Source organism: Rana temporaria, chromosome 4 (assembly GCF_905171775.1).
Source record: "Rana temporaria chromosome 4, aRanTem1.1, whole genome shotgun sequence".
Classification (NCBI taxonomy): domain Eukaryota; kingdom Metazoa; phylum Chordata; class Amphibia; order Anura; family Ranidae; genus Rana; species Rana temporaria.
The window spans coordinates 342,298,897-342,316,060 of NC_053492.1; the positions used below are offsets into that span (position 1 = coordinate 342,298,897).

At 44.3% G+C, this 17,164-nt stretch overlaps 1 protein-coding gene across 3 annotated transcripts in view; it reads left to right on the forward strand.

Annotated features, from left to right (window-relative positions):
- Positions 1-17,164, forward strand: part of LOC120937510 (interferon-induced, double-stranded RNA-activated protein kinase-like) — a 349,006-nt gene that overhangs the window by 122,394 nt on the left and 209,448 nt on the right. For all 3 annotated transcript variants that reach the window (XM_040350789.1, XM_040350790.1, XM_040350791.1), the window contains 2 exons: positions 10,781-10,913; positions 12,949-13,016. In XM_040350789.1, the coding sequence (XP_040206723.1) occupies positions 10,781-10,913; positions 12,949-13,016 (201 nt within the window). The remainder of the gene's footprint in view (positions 1-10,780; positions 10,914-12,948; positions 13,017-17,164) is intronic.

Here is a 17,164-nt window from a genome sequence, read left to right on the forward strand (position 1 = left end):
TAAATAGTTTGTTTAGTCCAATCTGGTGACATCCTTCTCCCACTTCTAGGACTCAGCCTGTCGGAGGAAGCTTTGTATTTATTGAATAAAAAGATATATATTCCCAATTAAGGGATGGGGCGTGGGACTGTACGAATGCAATTTGGATGTGTCAAACAATTATCAGTGGGTAAGGGATGATAGTATTATTAGCTCTGGAACCGCAAAAACCATACACCATAGACAAAACTTGTATATATAAAAAACTATTTTAATTATAATTTATCACATTATTACATACAGACAAAGCTAAAAGGAATGATCATATGAGATGTTGTATTTCACCATTGGTAGAATTGAATACTGTTTTATATACAGTGGGTCCGACATGTTTCACCCATTCGGGCTTCCTCGGGGACATATATGTATATAAAACAATCTATGAATGAATGAAAATATATAAATATAATGAAATACATAATCATACAGGATATACAGATCACAAAATGTGTTGAAAACGTAATTACCATTCGATGAATTTGGCATACCGAAGTATCTGTCACAGATAAGAAGTATATCACAAAAGGTATTTTTCTCAAAAAAGAAAAAGAAAATAGGAATTAACTTATTTATATCTGTTGCCATTCCCCAAACATGCATATATTCAGAGTAAAATATGTACCTCAATGATGATCGTAATCAAAGGCCACAGGTAGGTCCGTCAAAAAGTTGCCAGGTGGATTGGCGAGATGTATATAGGTATATAGATGATGTGTTTATGGAATGGAAGGCTTGGATAGCTTCTTGAACCAGCTACAAATTAATACCTACAACCTCAAATTTACTCACAATTGTAGTCAGAAAAAGATTACTTTTCTGGACGTAGAACTTTTTGTTGATATCAATGGTCGTCTCTGCTCAATGCTCTATAGAAAACCCACAGCAGGCAACAGCCTGCTTCACGCCTCTAGCTCACACCCTAAGACTCTGATTGCCAGTATACCATACATAATGTTATTAGAGTCCCGATCTGAGTTGTCAGCGAGATCGGGACCTATTGGTTTGATTCATGTACTGTATTGCTAGGTATTAGGCTCGATTTACGTTCCATAGTGAAAATGGGAGCAGTTCTTATGTCTGCTGTAATATGGGAGCTGGAAACGTGAGGTTCACAACTCAATTGATGTGCCATAGGGGGTGCTGGCATAGAGACCATACTTACAGCTGGTATCGGTGAAGACAATACCACCGATGTGCTGCTGTGTACACTGGTGGTCTTGGCTCCAGAGGACTGAGATCTACGTGTTCTCTGGGCTTGTGGCCGTTTGTCTTTAAGAGGAAATTGTGAACGTGATAGTTCCTGTTATTATTATACTTATTACGTGGTGGATTGGAACTTGTCCATTTATAGGCTTGGGCGTTGTCGTACGCCCGTTTGTCTCTTTGGAATTTACTTTCCTTCATTTTGATCAGGTTTGTCGCATATCTAGTGAGACAGCCTGCTTCACGCCTCTAGCTCACACCCCAAGACTCCGATTGCCAGTATACCATACAGTCAATATTTGCGACTCAAACGCAATTGTTCCGAACAAAGTGATTTCGTACAAGAAGCAAGACAGTTATATACCCGCCTTAGGGCTTGAGGGTATACTAAGAGTTGCCTACGTAAAGCCTATAATAGGGCAAACTGTCAGGACCGGAATACACTTTTGTATAATACAACCGACAAAAGAAATCCAATACTACCAGAGTTATTACCCGGTACAACAGACAACACACTAAAATAAGAAAGATATATAGCCAATTCTGGCACCTGTTAACACCCGACAGTAAGATCAGTAGATTTGTCAATAGCTACCCAGAAATCATGTTTAAACGCTCCAGATCAATACGAGATAGTGAGGTATCTAGCCACTATTCCACTCAGCTAGTACCCAAACCTACACAGACTGGCACCTTTCCTTGTATGAAATGTAACCACTGTCGCTATATCATCAAAGGCAATAGTATACTCTGCCCAATGGCGATATATGTACACCCAAGTTTAGAGCCACATGTCAAACCACAGGTATCATCTACATGATGAAATGCAACTGTGGTGCTTTTTATATTGGCAAAACCAAACGTAATTTCTTTTGTCGGATACGCGACCATGTGTCGGCAGTAAACAAAAAACTGCTTGAAACTCCAATCAGCAGACACATGGGGCTTCTCCATGGCCATGATGTAGGCATGGTGGGCTTTTTTGCTCTCGGCCATATTGCACCCAATGAGAGAGGCGGTGAGATGCAATTAGAAACCCGATGGATCTATACCCTAAGGGCCACTATATATCCAGGCCTTAACGACAGTATGAGTTATAAACCTTTCTTATAATTTGCAAAAGGTTACTGTCACTCTGTAAGCTTCCAACATTCTGTACCCTATTTTTTTTATTTTTTCATTTATTCATATATGCTAATCTAGACCCTAACATCTGAGTAAAATGTGTCTAATCATCGCTCCTTTTCAGTATGAACCATATCTCATCATGGTGGTTCCTTTGACATTTGCCACTTTGTGGCCCTTTCCTTCCTGATATGTGCCACCTTTCCACTCCCCCAATTTGCTCTAATCATCGCTCCTTTTCAGTATGAACCATATCTCATCATGGTGGTTCCTTTGACATTTGCCACTTTGTGGCCCTTTCCTTCCTGATATGTGCCACCTTTCCACTCCCCCAATTTGCGTTAGATCCGATGGATTTATCAATGTTTTCTTTGGCACCAAACCACTTCCCTATTAGATAGGGCGGTGGGTCTGGTTTCATTCATTAATATATATATATATATATATATATATATATATATATATATATATATATATATATATATATATATATATATATATATATATATATATATATATATATATATATATAATTTTAATTTCCCAATCTCAGTCTTCATCAGTAGTATTATCTCACGAAGACGAGTAAAAAATATCATGCCTTTTACAGTAACACTTAATAGTCAAGTTTAAGTAAAGGGTTAACACGTTTCCATTCTAATGGGGTGTCACCATTACAGGATGTATATTCATTACATTTTTGATGACATCCCTCAGGTGAACTATGCAATCTCAATATCGGGATATTGTAGGTATATATTTTATATTCGCTGCATTGATATTTATTTTTTATTTTTTCTGTCGTTATTTGTCTCTTTACATGCACAGAGAATAATATTGTATCCCTTGGCGATCATATCAAAAAATAATTGTTTTATTTGCTCTGTCATCATCAATATGTTCATCATGTCCAGCTACTCTTTCATGGAACGGCTATTCATGGATCAAACCAGCGTGTGGTTCTGCTTTGCTTGTCAGCCCTACAAGTTGGGCGCCCAGGGGTGACCACCAAATGCTGTACCAGCTCTGAACACGGTGGAGGCTATGGTGTTGTGCTCATCCCCCTTCGAGTGCCATTACCGCCGTGCTGAGGGTATGCCATCATTGAGACGGTTCTTTGTTCTCATATCCTTCACGCCCTGTCATTTCAGATACGGGCGGGAGTTCGGCACGGCTTTCTTAGGAGATAAATCCGCCCACTCCAGCGTTCAGACGTGAGCTACGTCAGAGCGCTGGGGGAGTATATTAGGAGCCCTTCCTGCATAGACAAGCCGCTCAGGCCATTACAGGCAGACCGTGTCCACACCAGCTGCCATACTAAGGTAATTTTTCATGCTCCTTCCTTTGCTATTTCGCTATCTCTATCTATATCTCTTTTCATTGTGTGGAAAAGAGACATACATTCTGACATTTCATGTGCGATTCGATGCATATTTTATTTTATTACACACGCATCTTTCCTGTGTGTTTTCTTTTTCTCTGTATCTGACACAATGTATGGTCTGCTGCGGCATCGGTCTCCTGTTGTATCCCTTTGAGGATTGGAGTGTCTATCAACACCCTCCCTTCAGGAGTCGCAACAAGAGGTACTTGATTGCATGCACCTCTGTTCATCTTTACCCCCATTTTTTGACCACAGTGTATATTGCACTATGTATACTAATACACATAAAAAATAAAAACATACATATATTTATTTTAGATCGTCAGTTTGGCTTGTGTTTCTGGTATCAATCAGTACACTGCTGTGCGTGCCTACTCTACACCGGCTTCCCCTAGCCTTATTCAGGTCAACGGAAATCTTTCTATGTAAGTCTATACAAGACCTTTTCTTTCTCCTTCTCTCATCCTTTGGCAACAATATACATCACAAGTATATACTAATATTCATGAGTTGTAAATACCTGGACCTGCTTTAATCAGGGAGGTTCCTGTTTTATCATTGTCTTTTCAATATGGCTTTAATTCAGATAATAGTAAGCAAATAGGCTACAATATATAAGTATATATCTAAATTAATATTTTTATTAACATTATCATCATTTATATTCATATTCTTTGACAATGCCCAAACATAGGAGCACTCATTATTTCTTAAACATTATTTATTACATAACTGATGACACACGCTTTTCTTTACATTTTTTTTCTTCTCCTTTTTCCTTTTCTTCTTCACCTTTTTCACCTCACCTAGTGATTCAAAATCCAGTTCCAAAATATTATTATAATTTAAACTGCCTCCATATGCTCCCCAGTAGGATTGACAGTTTTCCCATGACCCGCGCTCTCTTTGACCCAGCCGCATCTCGCCAATCCACTTGGCAACTTTTTGACGGACCTACCTGTGGCCTTTGATTACGATCATCATTGAGGTACATATTTTACTCTGAATATATGCATGTTTGGGGAATGGCAACAGATATAAATAAGTTAATTGCTATTTTCTTTTTATTTTTTGAGAAAAATACCTTTTGTGATATACTTCTTATCTGTGACAGATACTTCGGTATGCCAAATTCATAGAATGGTTATTACGTTTTCAACACATTTTGTGATCTGTATATCCTGTCTGATTATGTATTTCATTATATTTATATATTTTCATTCATTCATTCATACATAGATTGTTTTATATACATATATGTCCCCGAGGAAGCCCGAATGGGTGAAACATGTCGGACCCACTGTATATAACAGTATTCAAGTCTACCAATGGTGAAATACAACATCTCATATGATCATTCCTTTTAGCTTTGTCTGTATGTAATAAATTATGATAATTAAAATTATTTTTTATATATACAAGTTTTGTCTATGGGAGAGAGAGATTGAGGGAGAGATTGAGAGAGAGAGAGAGAGATTGAGAGATTGAGAGAGAGAGAGAGAGAGATTATTTATTTATCTAACCCCAGGCAGTATCGACGGCCGTCAGGCCAACCTGCCAATGGTAACAAATTGCAGGGCCAGGAAACAAGAGACCCTGGGCCCGTAAGTCCGCCCCAAAGTCGTCCTTGTGAAGGGGCGCCCCCATCCTCTTGGGTGGGGGGAAGACTCCAGCTATTCTCAGGCATCTGGGAAGAGAGGGTCCCCGACAAATGGGTCCTCTCCACGGTCGCTTCTGGTTACCGGCTGGAGTTTCAAGATATTCCTCCACCTCGGTTTCTAAGGTCGAATGTGCCAAACGACCCAGGGAAAAGGGCATCACTTTTGGCAGCCTTAGATAGTTCCTGGTCTTTAAGACCTTTCAGATGGAGTCCATTCGTTCGGAAGCCGATTCTTTACATGGGGGAGACTTCCTAGCATCCATAGATATAAAGGACGCATATCTCCACGTTCCAATATTTCCAGGTCACCACAGGTTCCTGTGGTTTGCGATAGGTCAGCACCATTTTCAATTTGTGGCCCTCCCTTTCGGGTTGGCCACGGCTCTCAGGGTCTTTACGAAGATCCTGGCACCTTTGCTGGCAAATCTAAGAACCCACGGAATCCTAATTCTGGCGTATTTGGGCGACCTTTTGCTGATAGATCGATCAGCCCCCAGCCTAAGACGATCAGTCCGAACCACTGTTCGGTACCTAGAGGCCTTAGGTTGGATCATAAACAGGGACAAGTCTGCCTTGCAACCAACCAGGAGTTTGGAGTACCTGGGTATGGTCCTCGATACAAGCCAGCAGAAGATCTTTTTACCACAAGCAAAGATCGACTCCTTAAGGGTTGTTATACAGTCAGTGCTAAGCAAAAAGAAACCAACCATTTGACTCTGCATGCAGCTGTTCGGAAAAATGGTGGCAACATTCGAGGCGGTACCCTACGCTCAATTCCACTCAAGAAGGTTGCAGGGTGCGATTCTGTCGAAGTGGAACAAGGAGATTCAGGCCTTGGATTTACCCATGACTCTCTCCCCGTTAGTCAGGGGGAGTCTTGGGTGGTGGTTGGCACCCGGGAACCTGAAAAAGGGAAGATCATTCAGTCCGGTGGCTTGGGAAATAGTCACAATGGATGCCAGTCTGGGGGGCGGTCCTGGGGGACTTATCCCAGCAGGGGAGGTGGTAAAGGCAGAAAGGCTTCTACCTATCGATCTCTTGGAGATTCGGGCAGTTCGGTTAGCGCTAAGGACTTGGACAACCAGACTGCAGGGAACCCCTGTCAGGATACAGTCGGACAATGCCACAGCGGTGGCATATATAAACCACCAGGGGGGCACGAGGAGTCGGTCTGCCCAGAGAGAGGTGGGTCAAATATTCATTTGGGCAGAGGCCCACATCCCATGCCTATCGGCAGTGTTTATCCCCGGAGTAGAGAATTGGCAGGCGGATTATCTCAGCCGACGACTTTTATTTCCAGGGGAGTGGTCCCTCCACCCCGAGGTCTTCCAGGACATTTGTCGGAGGTGGGGAACTCCGGATGTGGACCTCATGGCATCAAGATTGAATGCAAAGCTGCCCAGATTCGTGTCCCGGACAAGGGACCCGTGGGCCTGCGGAACGGACGCTCTGGTATGCCCGTGGCACCAGTTTTCTCTGATATATGCCTTCCCACCGTTACAGCTATTACCCCAACTCCTTCGTCGGATCAGGATGGAGGGCAAGCCCAAAATCCTAGTAGCTCCGGCGTGGCCCCAAAGGTCATGGTACTCCCCTGATTGTCAAGATGTCAATCGGAGATCCCTGGCCTTTACCGCTCCGGCCAGACTTCCTATCTCAGGGGCCGATATTCCATCCTGTCTTGCGGTCGCTAAGTTTGACGGCTTGGCGGCTGAATCCTATGTCTTAAAGAAGAGAGGGCTCTCGAATCCGGTGCTTTCCACTGTAATCCATGCTAGAAAACCAGTTTCTAGGCAAATATATTAGAGTATGGAAGGCCTACGTCACTTGGTGTGAGGCCAAGGGGTGGCATCCCCGTAAATTTGTCATTGGTAGAATTATGGAATTTCTACAGCACGGGGGTAGACATGAAACTAGCCGTCAGCACCATTAAGGGCCAGGTTTCAGCTTTATCGGTTCTCTTCCAGAGACCATTAGCCGCTCACTCTCTGGTCAAGACTTTTTTGCAGGGAGCTCTGCGGATTAATCCTCCAGTCAGACTCCCGCTGTGTCCCTGGGACTTGAATTTGGTCCTGTCGGCCCTACAGAGGCAGCCCTTTGAACCCTTGGGTCAGATTCCCTTGATCCTACTGTCTAGGAAATTGGTATTTCTCTCATCACCTTCCAGGACGGCACCTGAGAGATGATGGCTCCTCCCCACAGGAAACACAATCACTTAACAATTTAAAAGTCCCCACCCTTCCCCCTTGATCCTCAGTATTGATTGTGTTTCTCCCGAACACATCGCCACGTTTGTTTTGTTTTAAACCTAGAGACCGGGGAGGGTCGAAGGTATCCCTGTTGAGACAGGTTCTAGGGAGGCCGGGGAGGGCTGAACTAACCTGTAGGCCTTCGGGTCCAAACTCACAGGTCGCCCCAGGCGTGCACCAGCGCTCTGAGCTGCGGGGAGGCTAGCCATCGCTGAGTGCTGTAAACCGCCGCCTTTTTCGCTCTCTCTTCCGGGGCATTGCGCTCCAAACCTTGCTGAACCGCATCAAAGGAAGTGGGCTTTTGCCTCTCAGCGCAACCCGGAAAGAACGCCTAGAGAGCAGCGGAAGGGTCGGCTTGCAGATAGCCCCTGCAAGAGGTACCGACAGCCATGGACCCAACCAAACCTCCTCATGGAACAGGAGGAGATGAAGGCAAATGTGACTGCAAGCAGATCCAGGTCGGGGTGCAGGGAGTACAAATCCCCATTGGAAAAGGAGGAGGGAAGGGGAGTGAGAGCTCCTGGATTTCAGGGGTCTGGGGTCCTGGAGCCAGCCAGAACAGGACTGGTTTTCTCACCTACCCCTTCCCCTCCCCCAGTACAAACCTGCAGTCCTGGGGGAGGACAAAGTAATATTATGCATATGTGTATATCTCTTGTCTGACAAAAAAACCCCAGCGGATCCCAGGAGATCCAAATAAATGGTCTCCTGCCGCTACAGGGCATAGCTCCTCTAAAAATAAATATGTGGGTCATAAGAAATAGAGGAGCTTATCCCTAGAGAAAACATATCCTCCCAGGAAGGCCTCATCTGAATAGAATCTAGTGCCCTTCCCCCGCTTTCATTTATTTCCTTTAGTCCGGGTAGAGGAAGCAAAGGACAGGGAGGATATGAAAAGCCAAGCTGTACAGGACGCCCCTTCACCCTAGAGGGTCTGGGTGGACTCCTGCGGGCAATACAGGCCTCTGAGGAGGTTATGAAAATCCCTAGTATAATTTTATATAGGGGGTTGAGCAAGGCTCAATCCAGGGTGTTGTTTTTTCACTTCATTTTAATCCCTGAAGGATTAGAGCCAGCTGCCATAAATCTGACAAACAGCTCATAATGGTGCTGTTAGTTTTTTTAGCCCCCAAAAAACGTACCTTCTTAACTCTTAGGATAGGCCCGCCAAGGGGGGCAGCTTAGTGTGTATATTACCCTGGTGGGCAGGCCCGGACTGGCCATAGGGCAGACCGGGCAAACGCGCGGTGGGCCGCGGCCACCCGCTCCGTGACATGTTGCTGATCAGGCCGCACAGCGGGAGTTAAGCGACGACCGCGGCCTGAACAGGGTTAACACAGGCCGCGGCTGCCGCTCGCCTACCGCTATGTGGCCATACCTGTCATCTCTGGCGGAGATAGCAGCTGCATGGGCTGGGCTGTGTGTCTCTCTCACACACATCTCAGCCTCAGAGCTGCGCTGACAGTTCCGCTCTCCACTCCTCGTCCAGCCATGAGCGTCCGCACAGGTGGGGAGAGCTGCAGACTGCAGTCCGGAATGTTTCCCCCGCTTGCCCCCCCCTCTTCTTCTCATGTCAGCAGCATGGAAAGAGAAGTCTTCCTGTGGTCCTCACACTGACCAATAAGTGTCCTCGCTATAGAGTCATATGCATTCCAATGAATGGAGGTGGGCAGGTGATCTGAAGGGAGTGCAGGAGCACACCAAACGCCTTGCTTGGTCACATACCTGTCCAGTCATTTGAGTCAAGGGAATAGGCTTCCCTTAATCTAGTATCCTTGAGTGGGTTTATTTCCTTGTTTCACCATGACTATGGCAGACAAAAAGGGGACCCACAAGGATTGTCTGTCGGGAGACCTTTTTTTCTTTCTAAACCTTTCTCCTGATCAGACTAGTGGCTAAAAAAACAGATGTTTTTTCCTTGGTTAATCAAAGTAGGTCTTTGTTTCACAGAACAAATATCTGACTAAACTTTGGATGGTCCTATGCAGCAGTTGCTGACATTATCGACCACGATGGCTAGAATATTGGCACAGCCAACCTTTCTATCCTAAAAAATACTCAGGCTTTCAGAATGTTTCTTTCTTTAAAAGCACGTGCCACCTAGACCCTGCATCCAAAGAGGAGACAAGGGCATAGGTGGAGCAGACCTGCAGGTCATTTACATGATCCAGCTAGGATACCTTCATCACACACTAGCGAGTGGTAGTGGTAAAATAAAATCAGATTCTGACATTTAGCAGAGGACAGGCGGCGTCGAAAGCCACTTTAGCCAGGTGGATTTGGCAGGTAATCGCTCAAGCTTATGGCCTGAAGGGCAAAGACCCTCCAGCTTCTATTAAGGCTCATTCTACTAGGGCCTTAGGGGCTTCTTGGGCAGTTGAGCACCAGGGTTCCATGGCCCAGGTCTGTAGGGCAGCAACCTGGTCATCAATCCACACGTTTACAAAATGTTATCAGTTGGACGTGAGGAGGCGCGGGGACCTGGCCTTTGGGCAAGCGGTCCTGCAGGCCGCTCTTTAAGATCCCTGCGTCCGGTGGCATCTGTTGGTCCTTCTTTTAAGCCTCCCTCCCCTCATCTGGCATTGGTTTTGGACATCCCACATAGTAATTACTATGCCGCTCTGTGTCCCGTGATGTACGATAAAGAAAGGGGGATTTTTATAAACAGCTTACCTGTAAAATCCTTTTCTTGAAGTACATCACGGGACACAGAGCACCCGCCCCTCTTGTTGGGGAATTTTGGGATTAATATTGCTTGCTACAAAACTGAGGTACTCCCGATAGGGGAGGGGGTTATATAGGGAGGGACTTCCTGTCTGAAGAGTGCCAGTGTCCATCACCTGAAGGTAGGCTCTATAACCCACATAGTAATTACTATGCCGCTCTGTGTCCCGTGATGTACTTCAAGAAAATGATTTTACAGGTAAGCTGTTTATAAAAATCCCCTTTTTGTTTTTATCAAGCTCTATTAACACTGCATGCAAAATTAGCAGTCTCTACTTCTTTAGTAAGTCAACCCTTTAGTGTCTGATATGCCAAAGTGCCGTTCTCAGAGCAGTAATGTGAGAGATATGGACTATGCTATAAATGAAAAAAATAAACTTCCACAATTTTTTTAAGGTTTTTCTGCAGTGCCGTTATTGATGAGCGAACGTTTCCTGAAGCTAAAGGGAAAAATAAGAAAGACGCAAAACAGAATGCTGCACGTTTGGCCTTGAAGGTCCTTAAGATGAAGGAACCTACCAATGTTCAGGTATATTTTGCATCAGATTGACATTTTCATGGTTGGACCATTTGTTGTTGGCCATGGTTTTTAGACAGCTTTAGTGTTGTCATGGCCAAGTTCTTGTGTAAGTATTGGAATGCTAAGCTTTTGTACATCAAGGTTCGATAAAATGTCAAATTCAACTAAAAGCATAATTTTGGGGCCAAAAAGATTTATTTCGGTAATCTGAAACCTATTTATAGATTTACAGATCAGCCATAACTTTGACCCTTGATCGTGAGCATGTTGTCCTTGCAGTTGATGTGAACACTAAAAAAATGGGCATTGCAGTTTGTTGTGTATGGGGCTGTGTAGCCACATCCTGACCCATGTCCACAGCCAAAAGTGCCTATAATGCGAACATGAGCATCAGGCCCCATACACACCATAGAATCTATCCGCAGATAAATCCCATCAAATGGGTTTCTGCGGATAGATCCTATGGTGTGTACACTCCGTCGGATATTTATCCGCAGATAAATCTCCCCTGGAATGGATTTCCAGCAGATGGATATTTGCTGACATGCTCAACAAATCCATCTGCTGGAATCCATTCCAACGGATGGATCCGCTCGTCTGTACAGACTTACCGGATCCATCCGCCCAAAGGGATTCCCCGCACGCGTCGTAATGATTTGACGCATGCGTGGAATTCCTTATATGACAGCGTCGCGCCCGTCGCCGCGTCATAATAGCGGCGACGGCGCGACACGTCATCGGCAGAGGATTTCAGCGCGGATTTCAATGCGATGGTGTGTACACGCCATCGCATTGAAATCTTCTGAAATCCTCGAGAGGATTTATCCGCGGATACGGTCCGCTGGACCGTATCTGCGGATAAATCCTCTCGTGTGTATGGGGCCTCAGACGTGGACCACAGAGTAATTGCAGGAGTTGGGGTAGTATAATAAATCACATTTTCTTTTACATCATATCGAGTGCATATGCGTCTCTTACCCGGGGAAAAGATTACACCAGGATGCAATGTGATGCTTTGGGCAATTTTCTACTGGGAAACCTTGGGTCTTGATATGTATATGGATGTTAATTTCACATGTACCACCTACCTAAACCTTGTTGCTGACCAAGTACACTCTTCATGGAAACAGTATTCCCTGATGACAGTGGACTCTTTCAGCAGGATAGTGTGCCCTGCCACACTGCACAAATGGTTTAATATCTTCAGTAACACGTAGAGTTTAAGGTTTTGACTTGGCCTCTAGGGTCTCCTGATCTTAATCCCATCAAGTATCTGTGTGATGTGTTGTTAAAAGAAGTCCAATCCATGGAGGCCCCTCACAACTTACAAGACATAAAGGATCTGTTACTGATGGCCTGGTGCCAGATGCCACAGCATACCTTTTAAAGGGTCTAATGTCCATGCCTTGAGTTTTTTTTTTTTTTTTTATAAATCTGTTTTATTAAGTGTTAGACAAACAGAAAAACCACAAACAATTTCAAATCACAGTGGCATAAGTTCACGCAGGAGCAGCAGCAAAAGCGAAGTATGCAGTCCAAACAAAACCACACACAGGGTTACGCCTGAGGAACAGAGAATGGGGTGACATCAGCAAACATGGATTTGTAGCTATACATCAATACGGGAAACATTCTATCATTAGAAAGGAGAGGGAGTGTCCCCACTTCTAATACACACATATGTCATGTTTTGTCAGTTTACTTCACTAGACATTCATTTCGGATTTGCCGTAGAAGGATCAGCCAACCATTTGGACCAGACCCTATCCTACTTCGTAGGGCAACCTCTATTGGCATAAGTGTCTTTATAGAGAGGCAAGTTATTGTTCACCAGCTGTTTCCAAAAAGTGAACAAGGGAGGGGGCGGATCAGACCTGTTTTGGCAGTAAAAGGGAGATTTGCTCAATATTAGATGGATGGTTATAAAGTTAAAGGCTGATCAGTGTATAATGAACATGACACAAAATGTTTGGTATCGGCATACCATTATTGGGTATATTAGATCTTGCTATGTATGTAATATGTGACTTTTGGCTAATTATAGTTACAACAGATCCCAGGGCTAGATGATGCAGATCTGATGCAAGCAACAAGTACTTCTGAATCCCAAAGGTAATTTCACATTTGTTACATTATTGTCACATTATTTTTGAAAAAAAACACAGACTGCTAAACTGCTGAAAAAATCAAATGTTACTTCCTCAACAGGTCTAATGCCGCGTACACACAACCGTTTTTCGGGGTGTAAAAAATGAAGTGTTGTACGTCACTGCGCTTTGCTAGAGTATTTTTTTTTCACGATCGTGTGTAGGCAAGGCCGCTTTAACAATCGGGTTGAAAAAAACTTGTTTTTTCTAGATCATTAAAAATGTCATTTTTTTTACAACCCGTGTATGCGCCATCATGTTCATAAAAAATACAGTAGTTTGGGAAAATACTGTATTATGGCCACTCGATGGCAGTGTTCGTTCCTAAGCTCCATTTACTGGCCATTTTCCCAAACTGCTCTCTTTTTGTATAAATGAAAGGGGGATATTTAATTATGGCTAGATATTTGACAGAGAGGCACGTGAGGGAGGGAGGAGGGCAGAGAGCAGGACGAGTCAATTCTTTTGTAGGAAGATGGATACAATTTTTTATTTAAATTTTTTTTTTTTTTTGGGGTGGTTTAGCTTTTCTTCTTTTTTTTTTTTTTTTTTTTTTTTTTTTTTTTTTAGTAAAATGAGAGGGAAGAGATGGTCTGACATTATAAAGAGATTCCCCCCAGAGCTCGGAACCCTTTAAAGGCCCCAGACATGGAATTGAGTTTCTGAGTGTATGAACAAGAGGGGATAGTAGTTTTTGATGTATTGGGATGATGGGTCTATATGCTTCAGGGAATATTGAACCTAATGTAAAGTGACATAGTTGATTGATACTAATGCCCTGTTAGGAATGATTTTCGTGAAAAATGTATTCCTTGCTTGCTTCTAAAAAATAAAGAATTAAATTGAAAAAAATAAAAGTAAAATGTAATGTTACCGATTTCTGATATAAAAAGCTGACCTGAGAAGAAGAACTTGCATGTGCCACCTTTTCTTTTACTGCTTTAAAGCCTCACAACCCAGGTAGCTTAAATTTAGAGCTACACCCCCCCCCCATCTTTAGCGCCTAGGAAGCTGCCATCATAGCATAGTCTCAGCAGTTGGTTTGAGTCACAAGCAACTGTGAGAGTTCTTATTTATGGTATGCCTTGAGTGTGACTGTTTTCAGAAACCGTTAAATCAACGTGTTCAGTGCCACTTTATTTTGCAAATGTTGACTGCTTTGAAGATATTCTGTTACCACTTATCTGTTAGAGTGCTCCAAGGATTGTGCTCTGTGGTACAAAGTGTGTGGCACAACACCAGTTTCAGAGTTAAATGCTGGCAACTACAAACTGCTCTGATGTGTGGGCCTGTCACGGTGCTTATGTGCTGTTCAGTCACCTTTCTTGGTGGTTGCCTCGGACCTAACCTTATATATAGTTTAAACAGTCTTGGTACCAGTCTTGGTACTTAGGCGTATATAATTTTTTTTTTTTTTTTTACCTGCAAGGCAAAATGCATAATCAGCTAGTATGCACCGCATAATAGCTGATTATGAAATACTTACCTCAAAACGAGGTGAACAACACTTACCTGGTTCACGCCGAGCGAGATGTCATCTTGCTCCGGCGTGTCTTCCGGGTATCACCGCTCCAGCGCTGTGATTGGCTGGAGCGGCGATGACGTCACTCCCGCGCGTGCGCGAGATTTAAAATCGGCAAGGTCCGGCGGCTGCCGGATCTTTCGCCGTGGATTTCCCCCTGCGCATGCGCCGCCCGCATTGCAAAAGGGGAATATCTCCTAAACCGTACAGGTTTAGGAGATATTCTTTATACCTACAGGTAAGCCTTGTTATAGGCTTACCTGTAGGTAAAAGTCAAAAATAAAGGTTTACAACCGCTTTAACTGAAGTACATAGGGCATGCATAGTACACTCTGTCCCAGTCTCTCATTTTCAGCTCCCCCCGCAGCTCTTACTGTCTATTTCAGGCTGTCAAAACAAAACAAGTAATACAACAACAACAGTACTGCTGTCAAGTTTAGAAAAGCCCAACAGCCTTGGCCCCACAACCCCACTGTCAGTCTCCACTACACTTGCCTTCATGGGTGATGGCTTTCACCATACATGCAGCCAAGTGTAGCAGACTTGGGGTTCAGAATTCCTCTGAAGATGAAATGGAGAATGAAGACGTCTTCAAACCCCAGGACCGCTGCACCATGCTGCATGGATTGTGAAACTGTAGCACCCATGGAGGCAAGTGCAGCATAGGTTAAAGACCCTCCTTTTTTTTTTTTTTTTTTTTTTTTCCCGTTTTATGTATTTTTATTTCTAAGCACCCTGCAAGACAAATGCATAGCATACTAGCTTATTATGAAGTACTTACCTGAGATCGAAGCCCCCGCAGCGGTGCTCGTTGCCCTCTGTTAACTCCATCTCTCCAGGACTCCCTTCCGCATGTTACGGCTCCGACGCTTCGATTGGCCGGAGCCGTGATGACTTCACTAATGCCACGCTCAGTGCGCCTGCACCGCTGTCTATGGCGCGCATGTGCCGGAGACATCGGTGCAGTCTTTTCTGCAAATATCTCCTAAACCATGTAGGTTTAGGAGATATTTATTGCACCTACAGGTAAGCCTTAATCTAGGCTTACCTGTAGGTTTAAGTGGTCTGTAAGGGTTTACAACCACTTTAAGTAGGGTGTCGAGTGTTGGATCTCCCTGTTAATTTTGTCAGTTTAAGCAATGCCATACAGGTGCAGGAGCTAGAGTGGTTATGATTTCCTTTTTAGTTTTACTGGGAATTAAAGCAGGCCGTGCTTGTAGTGAAAATGTTCCTTTCATCCTTGTATTCGATTTTTAACCATTTCCCGCCCGCACCATAGCCAAATGACGGCTACAGCGCAGGCTTACTTTGTCGGAAGACTGTCATATGACATCCTCCCATGATTGCACTTCTCTGATCACTGAGTCCTTTGGACCCAGCTGATCAGAGATCGGGGACATCAGGAAGGGGGGTAAAAGTTCCCAGTACGCAAGTGGTTAAATAAGCAGTGTCAACAGTGATTTAGCTTGGTAAACAAGGTGATGCTAAACCGGAACTGTCACATTAAGGTCTCATGAACATTGGGCTTAAAAACGCCACTTTCCAAAGTCATCTTCCAGGATGGCCACGAGAGAAAGGCTCCTCCCGCCTAGCACAGGAAACACATTATTTAAGGAATGCACCATAGTATACCATCAGTTCCGGTGTTTTCTTCAGCCAGGCAGGAGCATGCATCATGCTGTGATTTATTTTTCCTGATGGCCTTCCTGCTAAGTGGCAGAGGCCTCCCATCTGTGGCATCCTTTGAACAGGGACCTGGGTATGTTACCAGCGCAGGGTTCTCTTTTGTTACTGCCTAAAAATAATGTTTTTGGCTCAAGGGACTCCCCTTCCCTATTTTGGAGCTGGGTTCAGTATCATACCCTAGTGTGGGTGTGTTTGCTGGCAGAGGAGGATTTGTACTCACTGGAATGCTCCCAGGGGTTGAGACTCTCGAGGGGAGGTCCCAAAGGGTGACCTCATGGCCGATGCAGCGGACGTGACTATGGGTTACAGGAAGTCATCCATATTGTGTATGGCAAGTGCGGATTGGAGGTGGCTGAGGCCATGGATCTCCTTAGGGCCACATCTACCCCTGTGCTGGCACTGAATCCACAGCATCAGGCTAGGATCCTCTTTGCCGGACTTAAGGGCATGGAGGAGGCAGCAACAGGGGGCATCTTTCTACTGCCTTGATGTGCACCATGCAGGTCTGGAGACACCGGGGGACTCCTGTTCGAAGTTAAGAAAAAGGGGGCCTCCACATTTTTTTCTTCTTCATGCCCGGTGGAGGGGGTGCTGGATGTCTTTTATGGGGGGATCAGGTGGTCCTATTCATGTTATTGTGTTGCACTTTTACAATGTATATATTTGATGTGGTATAAGCCTGGTGGCGTTCTTATGGGTGGTTATTTTTCCTGCATATTTTCTTTTACCTTTTTGCTCTCTATCCCTGCGGGTGGTGGCTCTAACCCTGTGTGTGGGTGTGGGGGCTTGTGTAATAGGTCATTCCCCCCTTAAAAATAAATGGTCCTACAGCTGGAAGAAAAGTCTGTCAAGAATGCATGAATGATCTCTTTAAAAACATGGCTGGCAGGGATTACTTGAAACTG